At 36.2% G+C, this 19,635-nt stretch overlaps 3 protein-coding genes across 7 annotated transcripts in view; all 3 read right to left on the bottom strand.

Moving 5' to 3' along the window:
• RYa-R (RYamide receptor) overlaps positions 1–19,635 on the bottom strand; it is a 417,850-nt gene that overhangs the window by 286,859 nt on the left and 111,356 nt on the right. The gene's annotated exons all lie outside the window — the stretch shown is intronic.
• On the bottom strand, positions 2,580–3,936 carry LOC137245229 (phospholipase A1-like). The gene is made up of 3 exons (XM_067775559.1): positions 3,876–3,936; positions 3,493–3,802; positions 2,580–3,355 (listed from the first exon to the last, which is right to left on the bottom strand). Exons 1-3 carry the CDS (start codon positions 3,913–3,915, stop codon positions 2,632–2,634), a joined length of 1,074 nt encoding a protein of 357 aa, XP_067631660.1. The 5' UTR covers positions 3,916–3,936; the 3' UTR covers positions 2,580–2,631.
• Positions 7,003–12,990, bottom strand: LOC137245225 (phospholipase A1 VesT1.02-like). Its single transcript, XM_067775544.1, has 3 exons — positions 12,944–12,990; positions 12,542–12,875; positions 7,003–7,729 (listed from the first exon to the last, which is right to left on the bottom strand). Exons 1-3 carry the CDS (start codon positions 12,981–12,983, stop codon positions 7,003–7,005), a joined length of 1,101 nt encoding a protein of 366 aa, XP_067631645.1. The 5' UTR covers positions 12,984–12,990.

Here is a 19,635-nt window from a genome sequence, read left to right as displayed (position 1 = left end):
CTGGGTTCACGCCCCGGGCAAAGCAATATCAAAATTTTAGAAAGAATGTTTTTCAATTAGAGGGAAATTTTTCTAAGCGGGTTCGCCCCTCGGCAGTGTTTGGCAAGCACTCCGTGAGTATTTCTGCCATGAAAAGGTCTCAGTGAAAACTCATCTGCCTTGCAGATGCCGTTCGGAGTCGGCATAAAACAAGTAAGTCCCGTCCCGCCAATTTGTAGGAAAACTTAAAAAAAAATAGCACGACGCAAATTGGAAGAGAAGCTCGGCATAAAATCTCTTCGGAGGTTATCGCGCCTTACATTTACTTTTTTTAGTTAAGTATAATCGTTTCTTAAATGAACACATTCCAGTTCATTAAGTTAACCTTTAAATAAAAGTTGATAGGGGAATTACTAACTTGGGTTAGATGTTTTTATTTTTGACATTTGGAGTAATCAAAGTTAGATCAGAAAGACTCGTAGACAATGGCACGACTTTCAGAATTACGTACAAAACTCTTAGAGCCATAGCTTATGTGGCAGTGAATGGGGAGACGTGCTGGCACCAATCACGCCGATAACCCTCATGACCAATGTAGCCACTTTAGCACAATTATGGCGGAATTTTTTCCAGTTTACTTTTCTACCTTATTTACCCATTTTTTAAATCTACCACAATTTTATTTGCCAAAATGTTAATATATAAAATCTCCAAAACAAATTATTTTCTTATATAGGTTAGGTTAGGTTAGGCGGTAGCTGCCCTGATAAGGATAGCTCACTTGAACAACACGAAGGTCCGTTGTGATACCACGTACGCCAAAAATAACGGTGACTTAGATCTAGCTACTTGAGAATCGTTGGGCAGCAACGATAAAGCTCTGAATGATACCGATCTCAACTTTGGATAAATCTTTGGGAGATCCAAGTGAGTCGCGACCGAAGTACTTTCGCCTAGTTCTGGCAAAAGCTGGACAATCAAGCATAAATTGATTTGGTGATTCCACCTCATCATCCTCCATACAGCTGCAGCAGGATGGAGTTTCCAGTATATTGAGACGTACCGCATGGATACCCATGGGACAGTGCCCTGTCAAAACACCAATGACCATTGATAGGTGAGCCTTAGTGAACCCAAATATTTCAGGAGACCTCCTGCCATCCACTTTCGGGCAGAAAGATCTTGCTACCCTGCAAGACCTGGTGTCCGCCCAACGTTTGCTGAGCTGACTCGAGGCCCAGCTATGGAGGAGCAATTCACAGGTGGCCAGCGAGGCCCCGAAATCCCTACAGCCATCTTCAACCGGTTCAGTTGTACCGATGCAGGCTAAAAGATCCGCTTGACAGTTACCCGGTATATCACTATGGCCCGGTACCCAGTTAATCTTAATTGTAAAATAATTCGATGCAATCGCAAGCGAGGTCAGGCACTCCCAGACCACCCTCGATCGCACTGTAGTTGAGCTTAAGGCCTTGATAGCCGCTTGGCTATCAGAGTAGATGTTAAATTCCCTAACCGTAGTAGCACTGGATAGCATTCCATCCACCGCATCCTTAATCGCAGCAGCTTCCATTTCGAATACACTGCAGTGATCAGCCAAATTAAACTTGCGGCTTACAATTAGCTCTTGACAAAAGAGCCCCCCCCCCCCCCCACCAACCTTTCCATCCAGCTTGGACCCATCCGTGAACAAGTTAACCGGTCCCATGCCCCAGATAATTCCTCTCCCCACTCTTCTCTCGGTGGAATGACTGGGGTGAAGGTTGTATAGGGAGCAGTTATCGGCATAAAATAGTCCGTTCTGTCCGGGATAAAGTCGAAACTGGTAAGATGGCTAGAGTGTCCGCGGTCAGAAAGGCCATATCGCATATCACGAAGCCTGACAAACGACCTTGCCGCGGCCGCCTTTCCCGCAATATCTACTGGGTATATGTTCAGCATGACGTTCAATGCCAAATTTAAAATATTATTCTACTCACCCGACATATTTCAAGGTTAAGCTTCTTATATCGAAAATTATACAGCAATTATTTAGTAATGAAAATAATTCGATTTGATCGGAACAAATTTTTCTTCCAAAAACTGCACCACGCCTTTTTAGAGATCTGCCACCAATAATTTTTTTTTTAAATCTACCACCAAATTGGTGTTGAAAGTTTCAACACTGTCTGTTTCTTGCGTCTTAACATTAACGTTTTGTTTATGAATTTAACTAAGCCTTTGTTCCAAATTTGTACAAATACCCTAACAAATGACAGATGGACGGTTTGTCTAAGCCGACGTGTCGCAATCTAAATCTCTGTCAAAACTGTTGATTATAAGATTATCAGTTCGAATACGAGCTCTAGGCCTTAACAATTTGTTTTGTTTTTATTATTGCTATGATATATTTTTTCTCAATTGAATGTTTTTTTAATGAAAAAAGAAGAAAGACAATTTTTATAAAATAATAATGATAAAATCAACATTTGAATCAATTTCTCATGTATTTAAAATTGACTTCAAAATTGATCCATGTCAATAATGAGATGTGATACAAAAAGCGTTTCCCAAATTCCCACTACACAATGGACACGATCAATAAATTTAAGAAAAAAATATTCTGCAAATATTCACACTTTATTTGAAATCAATTCAGTATACTCGAGCAATTTAAGCACCAAGAGCAAACCCAAATGGTGAGGCGCTATGCACAGGTACATAATATTCACCAGACACCACATAGCAATTTGTCTCTGCTCCCATTTTGACGCTACTATACGAACCACCACAATTATTTTTCACTGCCTGCTGATAATCAGCACAACGCATGCTAGTGAAGCTATCACGAGCAACAGCCTCTGCATAGTAGGCAAACGAACGTGCATGATCGCATGCGCCAGTCAAGTCCCAAAAGCAACCAGGTTGACTCTTGCCACCATTTGGATAGAAGTCAGCTTTACCGAGTGGTTGAAGATACCCTAAACCACCGCCATTTGTATGAATTCCTTCTACATATTGAGCATCGTTGACACTCAAGCGTTTATTTGGTTTGTTGTAGCTAAAAAGAGGTAGAGCAGCGTCCAAAGCTACAATAGCTTGAAGCATACCATTTTTGATATTTTTACCCGCATAACCAGCTACATGCGCACCTAAGCTATGTCCAATAACTTGTGTTTCATTCAAATTCATACCATAATTTTCTACCAAATAATCGATCAAACTAGCTACCTTGTCGCCCACTTTAGATACCGCAGCTACGGCTGTGACATATTCGCCACGTGCACGACCCCAATCTACAATGATCACATTGTAATTGCCGCTACTCAACCATGCAGAACGAATTTCTGAGTTCATGCTAGACTTGTGGCTTTGAAACCAGCCGTGAATTAGCAATCTGTGTGTAAGGGATTAGAAATTTCAATAGTATTAGGAAAATGTCACGGTTGTTATCATGTTAATTTTAGTACAGCAGTACGGACATGAACAGTGATCAGCCATCTAAAAATTTTCTTAGCTTCTATAAATAAGTACCTTGTACGCTTGCTGCCATCAAAATCAGATATATCAATTGATTTCTTGGTTGCAGTGATCTTTTGTGCCTTGATTGGATTTTTATTAGTAAACAAATAAAATGTGACAGGCACTGTTGAGAAGCGTCCCATAATATGCGGATTTTCATTATCATATACGTCAGCGTTCCTATTTTCTTGTTCTTCTAATTCCGCTAGCATTATTTCGCCCTCCTTAAGTGTTACCCATTGTTCTGTGCCATTTATTTGCGGTACATACCAGCCATTTACACCGCTTGCACGTTCCTCCTCAGGTATGGGCACAGCCGTAACTAGGCACAGAAATAAATTTTGTGAAACTTTTTTCCTACAGTAATAACTACATATATAATCTACTTAACTTACCTGCCAGCACAAGCGCTGCAAAAAAACACCAGACTTTCATTGCTAAAATTTAATTAGAAGTTCTTTTACCCCCAAAAGGTCTATATGGCTTTTATATCTTTTTAGTTAGCAGAAATCAAATCATTTGCAATAAATTTTTAAGTGGCTCTTCTAATGTCATCAATATTTGCAAAGCGGCTTTATTTGTGTAAAATCTTATCTGCATAGATGTTAATAAATAAAAAAGAGAGTAAAAATGTATGACTCTCCGAAAGTGAGCGATTGTAGCGAAACAACACGTTTGCCAATCCGGAAATTCTTTTTCGATTTCTTTTGTTGTTTGTGCAGCTTATTATAAATTACTAGCAGACCGGGCAGACGTTGTTCTGCCCTAAATTTGGCCTATCTGCGTACATTTTAAAAAGCTTTTTCCGCCTAACTCTGCCCTCCCCCCTCTTAATTTTTTCCTAATCCTTTTATTCACTCCTTCCTCCGTCTTTTTCGATTCATCTATCTCCATCTTCGTCTCATTTTTATCTATCTCTCAGTCTATCTCTTTTGTTCCAGTCCCAGCCCCAGTCCCACTCCGAGTCTAAGTCCCAGTCCTAGTCCTAATCCCAGTCCCAGGCCGTCTCTGGTCTACTTCCCGGAAAAAAGGATCGTAAATACTAATAAAGTCAAATTTATATTCGAAATTTGAGGCAAATCGAGTAGTACATACGTCCTAGGTATGTGGGTATTATTAATTCATGTCTCTATTTCGGCTTCGCATGCATATTTATCAGTTTTGCCAGGTTAATGCGACTAAATCGAATATCTCAATGAAAAATACTTTAGAGCTCTCAGCAACAGCTTTCATTTGATATCCATATTACCCACACATTCTAGGGGTATCCGGGTCCACGCTTTGGCCCATACCTCGAGACCCTAGTCACCCAGCGGTATGACATATTACTCTGTACTAAAGTACTCATCAACAGCTTTCATTTGTTATCCATATTCTATAAACACATTCTAGGAATACGCGGGTCCACGTTTCAACAAAATCGACCAACGCATCTCTTCAAACACCGGCGACCAAATAACACACATTTTAGCCTTTCCTTTTATATATGTAGATTTTTATTTTTCACACTTCACTATAATATTAAAACGAAACGCAGATATTCGTTGCTTTTGAAATTCGGCTTAAAAATTACACATGGAATAACTAAACACTCTCTTGAATTAAAAAAAATGCTTTAGTACTTCTAAATCGCGGGCCCCCTCAGAAACCCGGGGTCCGGGGATAATCCTCCCATACCCCTCCCCCCTCTCGACGGGCCTGATGATGTGCTATACTTGATATCATATCATTCGCTATAATATTTTTTATTGATAAGCACGCTGTTTTATTAAACACCATCCAATTACACCAGAAAATATGAGTGCCGGTTCGTATATGTAAGATTTTATTATTACGTATAAACATATAAAAAAATTGCAATAAAATAATATTGCGACTATAAACTGAGATATAACCTATCCTATATTTCAAGTTAGATCAAACTACACATAGGGTGCAAAACAAATTCGAAATCGGTTCAGTAATTTAGGAGTCCATTGCGGACAAACAATGTGACACGTGATTTTTATATATAAAGATAAAATTGATTAGCTTAATATATTTACTTTATAGCATTCTTTGTCACTTTTCAATCCAGATATGTTTTCTTATGTATGTAAATAATATATGGATTGCTGAAAATTGTTGGTTGCCCCCTAACCTTTATTGCCTCAAATATAATGTATTCCTTGCCACCTAAATAGTAGTAGGGAAAAACACTTTCCACTAGCCATAAAACAACTATTTTGAGACTAATTGAGAACAGTACAGGGTCTTAAAATTTATTTAGAAATTGTTTCCGTATTGGTCTTGAAATAGTATCGAAGTGATTATGAAGCGATCCTGTAGCTGTACCTGAATTATCCTGAAGTTATTCCGAAATAATACCTTAAAAATACCGAAATGTACCCGAAAGTATGCTTTAACTGCCCCAAAATTGTATGAAAATGGTTTTGAAGTTTTTCCTAAATGATACCTAGAATAACAACGAATGAGATAACTGTCGTTTTGGAACAATAACATGAAATTACGGGTGAGCATCTAAAAGGCTTGTTAAGGTGTAAGAATATATACCCTTTTTGTGATGTTTACTCTAACTTTCACCCGTCCTCTTATTTCCCTTACTTTTCCGACTTCCCTCCAATTTCCTCCACATTTTCTTCTACATTTTCTCTTTTATTTCAGTTTCCTTCTTGTAATATGTACATTTATAAAATCGGTTTTTTTCGCACATTGCTTTACTAAAGTAGCAAAAAGTTGCAAAATAGTGCTACTACCTTAAAATTGATGACCGGATTATAAAGACCATCATTCGATATTCCAAACTGTTTGGGAGATATCCGCCAGAATTTAATAAGTTGCTTCTAGAAATTTTGAGCATTTAACTGTAGCTGCCATTGGGGGTTAAGCTTTTAGATGTGTATGTATCTACCATCCGATTTCGAGGCTATCATTGAGCATATGAACCATAGAAACGTTTAACATAAATTGCTAGTGTAAAGTGTATGCTAGTGTAATGAACAAAAGCTTTATCCCTCCCATTGCGTTGCTAGCGCAATTTGATTTTCTAGTTAATAAATTCTGTATTATCGTGTACTCTGTCGAGCCTTTAAGTTTCCCAAGCAAAATAATACCTTGACATTAATTTTTGATATAAATCTGTGTGAGTTACTTGCAAGAATTGGTGTCCAGTCAGCTCATCAGAAACTGGTTAATATATAGTTGCAGCTGCGTTAATGCAAGCACTATTCTTGATACTATGTAGAATGACCTTAAATAAAAATATTTTATTCGTTCATGAGCGCTAAAAATTAACTAAACTCCGATTGTTTTTTACGTTGCTAACAAAAATACTTCATACCTGGAAAGTCGCTTAATTTTTTTGCAACGCAATTGTAGAGCCACGTTGAGCACGTGACGTAGTAGTTCTAACTTTATGTTTAGTGCGTAATTGTTTTTTTTAAATAAAAAGCAAGTTTCCTTATATAAAAAATAATTTATTTAAAAAAAAATAGTATCACAGTATACATTTACAAACGCGGTCTAAGCGCCATATCCATAGCCATAGGGCGACGAGCTATGTACAGGTACATAAAACTCACCAGTCGCCACATAAGCATTATACTGCGCTCCCATTCTCACACCACTATATGAGCCGCCACAATTATGTTTAACCGCTGCTTTATAATCAACACAGCGCATGCTTGGGAAGCTATTACGCACCACAGCCTCCACATAATAGGCAACAGAACGCGCATGATCACAAGCACCAGTCAAATCCAAAGCGCAGCCTGGTTGCTTCTTACCACCATTCGGATAGAAAGCGCTCTTTCCAATTGGCTCAAGGAAACCATTTTGATCGCCATTTGTATGTATGGATTCTACATAATGTGCATCTGTGGCACTTACACGCTTTTCGGGTTTCTTGTAGCTATACAGTGATAGCGCCGCATCCAAACTGATGATCGAGTGAAGCATACCATTTTTCAATTTTTTACCAGTAATACCAGCTACATGTGCACCCAATCCATGACCAATCATTTCGGTTTCATCTAAGTTTAAGCCATGATTTTCGACCAAATAATCTATCATGCTAGCAATTTTCTTTCCTACTTTAGGTACGGCCACTACGGAGGAAACGTAATCGACGGAACGTGCACGCGCCCAATCTACAACGATCACATTATATTTGCCTTGAGTTAGCCATGCAGTGCGTATGTCTTTGCACATTCCGGATGTATAGCTCTGCGCCCAACCATGGGTTATGAATCTAAATGAGAAATATATAGATATCAATTATTATGAAATCTGAGGTAGCATTGCTCTCAAGCTCGGTATTGCAGTGCGAATTTAAGCTACAATTAAACTTGACTAGAATTTCACGTCGCTATGTTTTATCTAAATCTAGCTGCGGCGCTTCATTTTCAAAATAACATTACTAAGCACACAATTCTTCGTTTAAGGAAAAAAACTAAATGTTTTGAGAAACAAGTAAGGAAATCTAAGTTCGGGTGAAACCGAACATTACATACCCAGCTGTACACTGGAAATGCTGTTGTTGTTTGTTTTGTGTGCTTAATAGTGTTACAAGGCTGCGCAATAGTACATATACATATGGTTATATTCTGAACTAGTTTTTCTTCGAGTTATGCCTCCCGAAACATAGAAAATTGTTTAGTCATAAAAGGGGTGATGTCACGCCCATTTTTTTATACTCAGCTGAGCAGAGCTCACAGACTATATTAATTTTGTACGCATAACGGTACCCCATAACGGCATAAACTAATCGAGATAGATATAGACTTGTATATATCAAAAAGATCTGGGCGAAAGAAGAAATTCATTTAGCCATGTCCGTCCGTCCGTCCGTCTGTCAGTAAACGCGATAATTTGAGAAAATTTTAAGGTATGTTAATTAAATTCGGTACGTAAGTTCCTGAGCACTCATCTCAGATCGCTATTTTAAATGAACGAAATCGGACTATAGCCACGCCCACTTTTTCGATATCGAAACTTCGAAAAAACTCAGAAAAAGTGCTGTAATTCATTACCAAATACGGATAAATCGATGATAGTTGGTAGATGGGTTCACCTTATGACGCAAAATAGAAAAATGGTCAAATTTTGGACAGTGGGTGTGGCACCGCCCACTTTTAAAATAAGGTAACTCAAAAGTTTTGCAAGCTATAATTTGGCAGTCGTTGAAGATATCATGATGAAATTTAGCAAGAGAGGTCCTATTACTATATGTGTGCTAAAAAAAAATTAGCAAAATCGGATGATGAACACGCCCACTTAAAAAAAAATGTAAAATCAAATTTAATAAAAATTTGAATATCTTTACGGTATATAAGTTAATTATGTCAACATTCTACTCCAGTCATGATTTGGTGCAATAAAATACAAAAATAAAAGAAAATTTCAAATTGGGCTTGGCTCCGCCCTTTTTCATTTCATTTGTCTAGAATATTTTTAATGCCGTAAATCGAACAAAAATTTACCAATCCTTGTGAAATTTGTTAAGGGCATATCTTCTTCTACCTTCAGACGATAACTGTTTTCTGTGAAAATGGGCGAAATCGGTTGAAGCCACTCCCAGCTTTTATACACAGTCGGCCGTCCGTCTTTCCGCTCGGCCGCTAACACGATAACTTGAGCAAAAATCGATAAATCGTTACTAAACTTAGTTCACGTACTTATATGAACTCACTTTATCTTGGTGTTAAAAATGAGCGAAATGCGACTATGAACACGCCCAGTTTATCGATATCGAAAGTTTCGAAAATTGAAAAAATGCCAAATTTCTATTCCAAATACGAAAAAAGGGATGAAAAATGGTAACTGGATTGGTTTATTGACGCAAAATATACATAAATTTAGAAAAAAACTTTGTGACACCTTCCATATTAAGTAGAAGAAAACGAAAAAGTTCTGCAGGACGAAATCACAAGCACTTGGAATCATGGCAGGAGTACTCTTCGTAGTATTATATATAAAAATAAATTACAGATGATGTTCTGGGTTACCTTGGTCCACATTTTGGTCGATATCTCGAAAACGCCTTCACATATACAATATAGAGCCACTCCCTTTTAAAACCCTTAAAACCCTCGTTCTAAAGGCCTACTCCCTTTTAAAACACTCATTACCACCTTTCATTTCATACCCATATCATACAAAAATATTCCAGGATTACCCTAGGCAAATTTTCCTACATGGTGATCTTCCCTTATTTTGTCTCCAAAGCTCTCGGGTGAGTATGTAATGTTCGTTTAAACCCGAAACCAGCCTTTCTTACTTTTTAAATTTGAAGTTTTTCCTATTTATTGTTATAAATTCACTTGGGAAATTAAATACCATTGATATAAAGCTCTTTTTGCAAAGATATAGCTTAGTTGATTCGTCCACGGCCTTATAAAAATCTTTTACATAAAATGGGCGTGGCCCTTAACCGATTTCGTTTATTTTTTCTTCAAAGAATTCCTTATAGTAAAGGCAACCTCTCTGCCGAATTTTGTTACGATAGGTTTAACGATTTTTGATTTATGATTAGTAATATTTTTAAAATTGATTTTATCACAAGTGGGTGGTGCCACACCCGTCTCAAGAGTCTCAATATCAGTCCATCCGCCAAATTTCAACAGTCTAGGTATATTATTTACTAAATAATCAGGTTTTTTGTGTTTTCCAAAATGTTATATATATTAAAAGTGGGCGTGGGTATCATCCGATTCAGCTCATTTTCAATACCAATCTATTATGGGTTCAGATAAGCTCGTGTGCCTAATTGGTGAAGATATCTCAATATTTACTCAAGTTATCGTGTTAACGGACAGACGGGCGGACGGACATGGTTCAATCAAATTTTTTTTCGATACTGTTGATTTTGATATATGGAAGTCTATATCTATCTCGATTCCTTTATACCTGTACAACCAACCGTTATCCAATCAAAGTTATAATAACCTGTGTACAGTACAACTGGGTATAAAAATCTGTTAAATTAAGATTAATTATGTAAATTAGGTTTACTCACCCTTCAGAAAAAAGTTTAATGTTTTGTGAAAAATATTTTTGTGAAACTACAAAGATGTGTGGAAAAATTCTGTGAAACCAGTTCTGCAATACCATTCGGGGAGAGAACTCTGAATAAAATTCTAAGAAAACCCTGAAACAATATGTGATATGAGAAATTCTAAGAAAAGCCTGCAAAAAATTTCTGTAATGGCTCTGGGAAAATTTTTTGGGAATCTCTGAGAAAATATAGAAAAAAATATCTGAGAAAAACCGGAAAAAATCTTAAGAATTTTCTGAAAAATTGTCTGAGAAAATTTTGAAAAAATTATTTAAAAATTCTAAAATAAGGTTTGAAACAAAATGTCTAAGATAGTTCTGAAAAAATTCTGTAACATACTTTCGAGAAAGTTCTGTAAAAAATTCTATAATAAGTCTGAATAAAAATTATAAAGAAAATATTTCACTATGATCATATGTATTTAGTTAGCGATCTTTGCTCATATTGCTTTATACAATGGTTTTTGTTATTGATATTAGAGAAAAATGTTAAAGTTTATAAACGGCGATGGTTACTAGGACATGTTCCTGAATTTCACTTCTTCATCAGCTAGCTTTCCAGGAGCTGAGTATTGAACTCGATTCTGCAACATTCACACCAGTGTAAAGGCAGATGCCTTGAACCCCTCATTCATATGAATGTCCCGTTGCTCGCTTCTCTAATATCAATACAAAATATTTCACTTTCTGAGAAAATTCAGGAAAAAAATTTTAGAATTTTAAAAAAATTATTTGAGACAAAAAAATAAATAAATGTAAGGCGCGATAACCTCCGAAGAGATCTAAGGCCGAGCTTCTCTTCCAATTTGCCTCGTGCTCCTCTTGATTTTCCCTACAAATTGGCCGGACGGGACCTATATGTTCTATGCCGACTCCGAACGGCATCTGCAAGGCAGATGAGTTTTCACTGAGAGCTTTTCAAAAGAATCTTAAAAAGAAAATTTGTGAAAATTCTAAAAAAAACTGAAAAAATGTCTTAAAGTTTTGTTAATATTTCTGAAAAAACTGAAAAAAAACGAAATTTCCAAGGAAAATCTAAAAAAAAAACAAATTTCTAATTTATTTAATAATTTGGGAAAAATTTAAACAACGTGACATCAGGACGGACAAGGCGACATTTCGATTATACCTTTTTTTTTAATCTCTTCAAAGCCTTATGACAATTGCCTTCTTTACATATTTTCTTTATTCATAGTCCATACTTCGTATGGCATCATACGGTAAAGTTATGCGTTGGTAAGGCGGTTTCAGAGAAACTTTGTGTTGTTGTTTTGTTCTATTGGGATAAGGTTTACAACAAATAAGGCGTGGCGTGACTGAATGCGTTTATAACACTTCAACTATCGTAGGAGTGCGGGTTCGAATCCCAATCCCAGGAGAAAAGGCTTTGAAGAGATTTAAAAAAAAGGTATACTCGAAATGTCGCCTTGTCCGTCCTGATGTTACGTTGTTTAAATTTTTCCCAAATTATTAAATAAATTATAAATTAAAAATTGCTTCAAATAAATGTTTTCATACATTTAAAGCAATAAGAGTAATCCCCGCTTAAAAACTCAAAAACAAATTTCCATGAAAATTATGAAAAAAGCTTTGAGAAATTCTGAAAAATATTGCAAGACAATCCTGAAGAATAATCTATACACAGTCTTGAAAAAAAAATTCTAAGAAAACACTGAAAATAAGATTCTGTAAAAATTGTGAAAAAAAATGTTGAGCTCATTCCAAACAATTTTTGAAAAGAATATCTTAGAAGAGTTCGAAAATTGTAAAAATTCAAAGACAAATCTGAAAAATTCCAAAGTAAAAATTTTTAAGTAAATGGCTGAGTAAAACATTTTTAGCAACATTTGGCACCCAATTTTGTCTATTTTTTAGAAGATCTCCTAGTTCTATGGGAAAAAAATTATTGCTCAGTCTATAGAAAAAATCAGTACCACTCTATGGATACTTATAGTCTATGTGAGGCTTTTACTCTTCCGGTCCAGTTTTGGAAAGCATCAAAACTTACTTCGTTGGATTTTTGGCATTAAAATCTGAATTCTTTATCGCTTTGTTGTTGTCGTAGAGCTTTTGTCCTTTTGTCGGGTTTTTGTTTGTATACAAGTAGAACTTTATTGGCACTGTTGACATACGATTCATAATTAATTCATTATCATATTCATCAGCATTTACACTTTCTTCAAAATTTTCATCAATATCTTCATTATCTTGCTGCTCATAATCAGCCAGCATTTGTTCACCTTCTTCCAGCGTTACCCAAACGTTTGAGCCATTTATTTGTGGTATATACCAGCCATTTATACCGTTAATGCGCTCCACCTCAGCTAAAGGAACAGCAGTTACTAAGGAAGGAAGCAGAATAGTTGACAAATGTTTGCACTCTTTAACTTCACAAAAATAAAAGAATTACCTGCTAAAACAAAAAACACCAAGCAAAAGACGATCTTCATTGTAAAGGTTTTATTTCGAAGTATTTCAAACACTCCAATCCAGTACAGTTTTTATACCTTTTTTAATAGACTTATAGGAAATAACTTTGTTTCGCAGCTTTTGAAATTTGTTTGATAATATAATTGATATGAGAGATATCAGCAAAACAATATATTTTATGGTAAATTATTGGTGGCGATAAACAGTAGTGTACAATATTTACCAGTTTATTTTGTATTTTTTGCCAATACTGCCTATCTTTGAACCCATATTTCATTATCATTGTTAAAATTGATAAAACTTTACGCTTAACGAAAACTAAAACATAATATTATTACTTTCATTGTGACTAACCTTAATAAAATGCCACATATTTATTGCCAATGAATGAATTTGTTCGGGACATTGAGCGACATCACACAGGCGAATAAAATTTAATTTATCTTAAGTGGGTCCACGCGAAAAGTTTATTTGGTGTACGTAATCAGATTAAATCAAAAATGTAGTAAAATCTTTAGCAAAATAAGTACCTCAATGAAGCAAAATATTATAAATTTTTTTTTTTTTGGCTGTGACTCAAATGCTATCGGCACTATGACGCTATTGTACAAACTCTGGCATAAACCAGGCCCCCAATTCACCGGTTCGGGTGGAAGAAGTTGGTTAATAACAAGTACTTATTTCCAATGATGACAACTGTTTTACTTCGAAGGGAATACGGAACTGAATAGCTTAATGAACCGTTATTTTCCTGACAAATTTGAAGAATTCTCCATTTTTATTATCATTGAATTTTCAAATATGTTAAGTACAAACAAATACTCTGAATAAATAACTCTAAGTGCCAATTTCAACATCTGCAGTTAAATAGTCACATTTCTATTAGTTATCGAAATTTTCGTTTTCTCCATGCAAAGAAAACCTATAAAGAAAAATCAGCTGTTTGGCCAGTTTTCATGTATTCACAATGCATTTTTGCGATTTGTTCTATAAAATATTTACAATTTCGATTTAATCGTTGGTTTGGTCCACCTATGTTGGTTGTTTAGGCCCGAAGCCTAAATTCCTAATATCACTACGTTATCGCCCACATGCATGTATATGTGTACATATGTAATGTTATGTTGCCGCCCGTACACATATACATAAATGCCGGTGCAACTGTGTGGGGAAGCTTCCCTTTGAAACGGGAGACTTTTCCCGCGGTTCAACGGTTGTTCTCGATGAGGCAACCGTCTACTTTTTCAGCGATCGTTGAGCGAACTACAGCCATAGCCGTCCCGGGAAGCCCCGCCACATTCTTTTTATACAAATGTAAATTAGTTGTTCTAATTATATTTTTCACTTCAAGAAAATCCATATTATAATGAGAAATATCTCACTTTTTCTTTCCCTCATTTATTTCGCATCATTATCCAAGCGCAATTGCGGTACCTTCAATCTCCCATAGCGACACCCCAATTGTTCATGGTCCTACGAGCCGAACAAAAATGTCAAATGAAGCTATCTGATAGAGTTCTATCCTCCAGGTAAAATCTTACTTAAGTGAATGTAATGAAAATATCCCTAAGCGTCTAAAAGGCCGTTTTCACTATTTACAGTTATACACTTATCTATAAGTTACCAAAATTTTCGTTTTCCACATGCCAGAGATGAAGTCAACTTCGCATGCGTAAACTTCGTGCTCAGATTTCGAAGGTCTGATGTCATTGTGCACCCGCTCACAATGATAACTGAAGCTTCGCCTGTCAGTGTAAGCTAAGTCAGCTGTTTTGCTGGCTCTCATGTATTCACAATAGATGTTTGCAGTGTTTTCTACCATATATTCACAAACATCGATTTGACTTAAGGTGGGTCACCCTCCAAATTAATTCTAACTTAACTAGTGTATCGTATCGGGATACGAGTTCATAATGGCTAGCAACCTTACATGTATTATATTTCTTAATAAAACTAGTCTGGCAATACTGCGCTTGCCAGACTAGAAATTGACATGTTCAGATTGACTTTAGATGTGAAAGAATTCAGTTGTGATTTGAGTGATAGAGAAAGAATTGATTGTGACAGTTTCTGATTAAAGTGAATAAAGAGTTGGGTTTTTTCATAACCATTTTTCCCAACTATAAACGTTGGTATTTATATTCTTTATTGTAAGAAAGGGTAAGTTTTCAAATTATACAATTAGAGTTGATACTAAAACAAACTTAATGGTAATATTAGCGGAACAAGCTCACACTTTAAAAGTATTTTTCACCCTCTCCTTCATCAGATAGCTTCATTTGATGTATTCGTTTTTACCAACACAGGGTGACCACCGTCCGGTTAAATCGATAATTGTGAATGTTTTGGAGATCAAATAAGAAAAATCTTCCAAAACAAAAAGCTGTGGGTCAAATCATAACAAACGATCCGTGATCGAATGTCGTTTTTGTGATCAGAATAGCTACAAAATGGTATATCGAATTAAAGAAATATGTGAACTAGACACAACGCGTGCTCACTATTATGTGAAGCACAATACTTCAAATGAAGTTCTTCTGAAGGGTTGCTATCCAACCTATGCTATATATATATATATATATGCTATCCAACTTAATAAAAGATGGTGACAACGGTCAAAATATGAAATAATTTCCAACTAAGTGCTTAATTATTTTATTTTATTTGTACCAATTTGTGCGTAGGAAAACTTTATGATCCATATTTTTTTCTATAAGCGGGAAACACTGTGAACATATTCAATCATTTTAAATTATTTAAGAAGAGGTATGGCTATATTTGCTATAACAAATTTATGGCTATAATAAAACTTATTCTTTATACGTCAGTCGTTGTAATTTCTGCATATCTCTTTTCTTTATTTATTATCAATATCAACGGTCACGCGATTAGAGTGATAAGAGTGGTGCAAACTTATATGGTTTGAGTGTAACCAGTAGCCCAACCCATTCTCTTAATAATTTTAATATAATCGAACTATTTCCTATCACTTTCATGATAACAACATTAAAGTAATTTACCCTCTGTTAGTCACAGATATAGTATATGTTCAAAACTTATCTACGTCTTATTAAAAAAAACTCAATAAAACTTATAAAAGTCAACAAATTGTACTAAATTTTGCAATAAGTAAAATGAAATGAAATGAAAAAATTTTAACAATCAAAAACTTGCTGGTGTATAATCTAAAAATTAAAAGGAAGAAAGTGCGTAATTAGTGAGATTATTATACCCAATTGCACGAATGATATTATAAATGCTAATATTTCGATAATTTGAAATTACTGCTAGACTTTAGCTATGAAATATTCATAAAAAACTAATTTTTTTGAAGTTGACGAAAATTTTAATATATTCTCATATGTGGGGTATTGGCAGGTTCCAACAACTAGGTGAAATAAATTTTATCTATAATACGAGCAGGTAAGTTGATATATTTCCGCTCCTATTACGGCAAATTATAATTCTTTGGTATAAATTATTATATAAGTGTCTATATATATCAATTAAACAATGACAATTACAGAATATTTGATTTACGAGACGCTGTTACGCACACTACGAACGCTAAGAGTGTTCGATGGTGTTGTGTTGAGAAAGCCAGCAGGCCGTATGCAAATGTACTCCGATTTGATCTCGCGCGCAATTGAACGAAAAGTGTATACATTAGGGTGGGTCGATTGTATGGACGAAAGTTAACCGATATCGCGCGATCCATTTTTCGATAGGATTTGGGCTCAGGAACAAAAGTTCCACTACGCATACCCAAAAAAATTATTTCGAGCCTGCGAAATTTAATTTTTTTTTTTCGAACAATCGATGGCGCGATATCGGTTAATAAATCGACCCAGGCTAGTATACATAGTTATTTCGTTTGATGTATAGCGGGAGGTCAGTTTAATGTTTAATTTTCCTTTGCTGATATTCAAAGAATTTACAAAAAGAAATCGAAGTATTTATTCCTTTTATTGGTGTGCAAACATTTTGTGTGAAGCTTTGTTCATTAAAACAATACTTTAGAATAAAATAAAATAAACTAAATTTAAAAAAGTATATAATATAATAACATGTAATAAAAAATTTTAAAAACATAAAGTAAAAAATTAAATAAAATAAAATAAAATGAAAAATTTAATGAATAAAAAAGAAAAAGATAACAGGAAAGGAAATAACATTAAAAAAATATTAAATAGAACATAATATAATAATATAAAATAAAATAAAAGAAAATTAAAAATTAAAAAAAAAACGAAAAGATAACACGGAAGGAAATAACATAAAAAAAATTAAAAGCAAAAATAAAAAAAAAATAAATGTAAGCTTTTTTACTTATTTAAACACTAACAACGCTTATATAATAAAATAATATAAAACAAAATAAAAGAAAATAAAAAATAATAAGCTTAAAGGCCCGTGGTTAAATAAAACACAATGTTTTAAAATTTCATTGGTTTTTTAATTTGTCAATATTTCGGCTTCAGTCTGAAGCCATCTTCAGGACTGTAAGTAAACACAAATGTATAAAAAGGGGGCATTCATTTCAGATACATGGTCATTAAAATTTACGTTATGCAACTAGGTATAACATATAAACGAAACACAACTTACACTTGTGGTTATTCTTTATCGACTGATCATATGTTCGGAAAACAAAAGTAAAATAAACATCAAAAATGTATACAATTTTAAAGTACAGTAAGTGTAAACTAAAATATGCACAAACAAATATATAGGGATACAAACAATAGATCAACGAATATGTCGTCATCCAACATTATGATTTGTTGATCCCAAGTATGCTGCTAGCGGAATAATTTCTGTACGCTGCTTTCTTTCATGTGCGCCGTGAGACTTGCATTTTGTGTTGTTGTTTAAGCAATAAATTGCGATATGCATATGCGCATTGGTCTGTGTCACTTTTAAAATTAATTCTCTTATCATTAGGCGTGTTCATAATGTGGAGCATTTCCATGGTGAAGCGCTTATTATATTGTTTCTCTATGTCCAATATAGTAACATTCTGGAAATCGGGGATAGTGGGCCCGTATCCTTACAGTGGGCCGGTTAAGGCCGTTTTTATTTTCCGAAGCGTTGTTTCTAAGTTTAATATTGGACTTATGGCCGGAAATCCTTGTCTTTAATTTTAACCACGGCCTTTAAGCTCATTATTATTAACATAACGTAAACGCATAAGGCTATAAAAATTACCAAAAATAAAAAATAATATCTAATAAATGTAAAACAAAATTAAAGAAAACAAAATAAAAATAAAGTATAAAAATTAAATGTGAAAACTGAACTACAATATACAAAAAAAAATAAAAGAAAATGAAATGAAATAAAGCAATGGATAGAAAAGGAAAGTAAAGCAAAGGAAAGGAAAAGAAGGAAAAGGACGGGAAGGGAGGAGGAACAGAAAGGATAGAAAAGTACACAAAAGAGGAGAAAAGAAAAGAAAAGAAAAGAAAAGAAAAGAAAAAGAAAAGAAAAGAAAGAAAAGAAAAAGGAAAGAAAAGAAAAGAAAGAAAAGGAAAGGAGAGGAGAGGAGGGGAGAGGAGGGGTGAGGAGAGGAGAGGAGAGGAGAGGAGAGGAGAGGAGAGGAGAGGTGAGGAGAGGAGAGGAGAGGAGAGGAGAGGAGAGGAGAGGAGGAGAGGAGAGGAGAGGAGAGGAGAGGAGAGGAGAGGAGAGGAGAGGAGAGGAGAGGAGAGGAGAGGAGAGGAGAGGAGAGGAGAGGAGAGGAGAGGAGAGGAGAGGAGAGGAGAGGAGAGGAGAGGAGAGGAGAGGAGAGGAGAGGAGAGGAGAGGAGAGGAGAGGAGAGGAGAGGAGAGGGAGAGGGAGAGGAGAGGAGAGGAGAGGAGAGGAGAGGAGAGGAGAGGAGAGGAGAGGAGAGGAGAGGAGAGGAGAGGAGAGGAGAGGAGAGGAGAGGAGAGATAGGATAGGAGAGGAGAGGAGAGGAGAGGAGAGGAGAGGAGAGGAGAGGAGAGGAGAGGAGAGGAGAGGAGAGGAGAGGAGAGGAGAGGAGAGGAGAGAGAGGAGAGGAGAGAGGAGAGGTGAGGAGAGGTGAGGAGAGGTGAGGAGGAGTGAGGAGAGGAGAGGAGAGGAGAGGAGAGGAGAGGGAGGAGAGGAGAGGAGAGGAGAGGAGAGGAGAGGAGAGGAGAGGAGAGAGAGGAGAGGAGGAGAGGAGAGGAGAGGAGAGGAGAGGAGAGGAGAGGAGAGGAGAGGAGAGGAGGAGGAGAGGAGAGGAGAGGAGAGGAGAGGAGAGAGAGAGAGGAGAGGAGAGGAGAGAGAGGAGAGGAGAGGAGAGGAGAGGAGAGGAGAGGAGAGGAGAGGAGAGGAGAGGAGAGGAGAGGAGAGGAGAGGAGGAGGAGAGGAGAGAGAGAGGAGGAGGAGAGGAGAGGAGAGGAGAGGAGAGGAGAGTGAGAGGAGAGGAGAGGAGAGGAGAGGAGAGGAGAGGTGAGGAGAGGAGAGGAGAGGAGAGGAGAGGAGAGAAGAGAGGAGAGGAGAGAGAGGAGAGGAGAGGAGAGGAGGAGGAGAGGAGAGGAGAGGAGAGGAGAGGGAGAGGAGAGGAAGAGAGAGAGAGGAGAGGAGAGGAGAGGAGAGTGAGAGGAGAGGAGAGGAGAGGAGGAGAGGAGAGGAGAGGGAGAGAGAGGAGAGGGAGAGGAAAGAATAGGT

The sequence above is a fragment of the Eurosta solidaginis genome, chromosome 1, assembly GCF_040869045.1.
Source record: "Eurosta solidaginis isolate ZX-2024a chromosome 1, ASM4086904v1, whole genome shotgun sequence".
NCBI classification, from domain to species: domain Eukaryota; kingdom Metazoa; phylum Arthropoda; class Insecta; order Diptera; family Tephritidae; genus Eurosta; species Eurosta solidaginis.
This window is presented reverse-complemented; position numbering and strand designations above follow the sequence as displayed.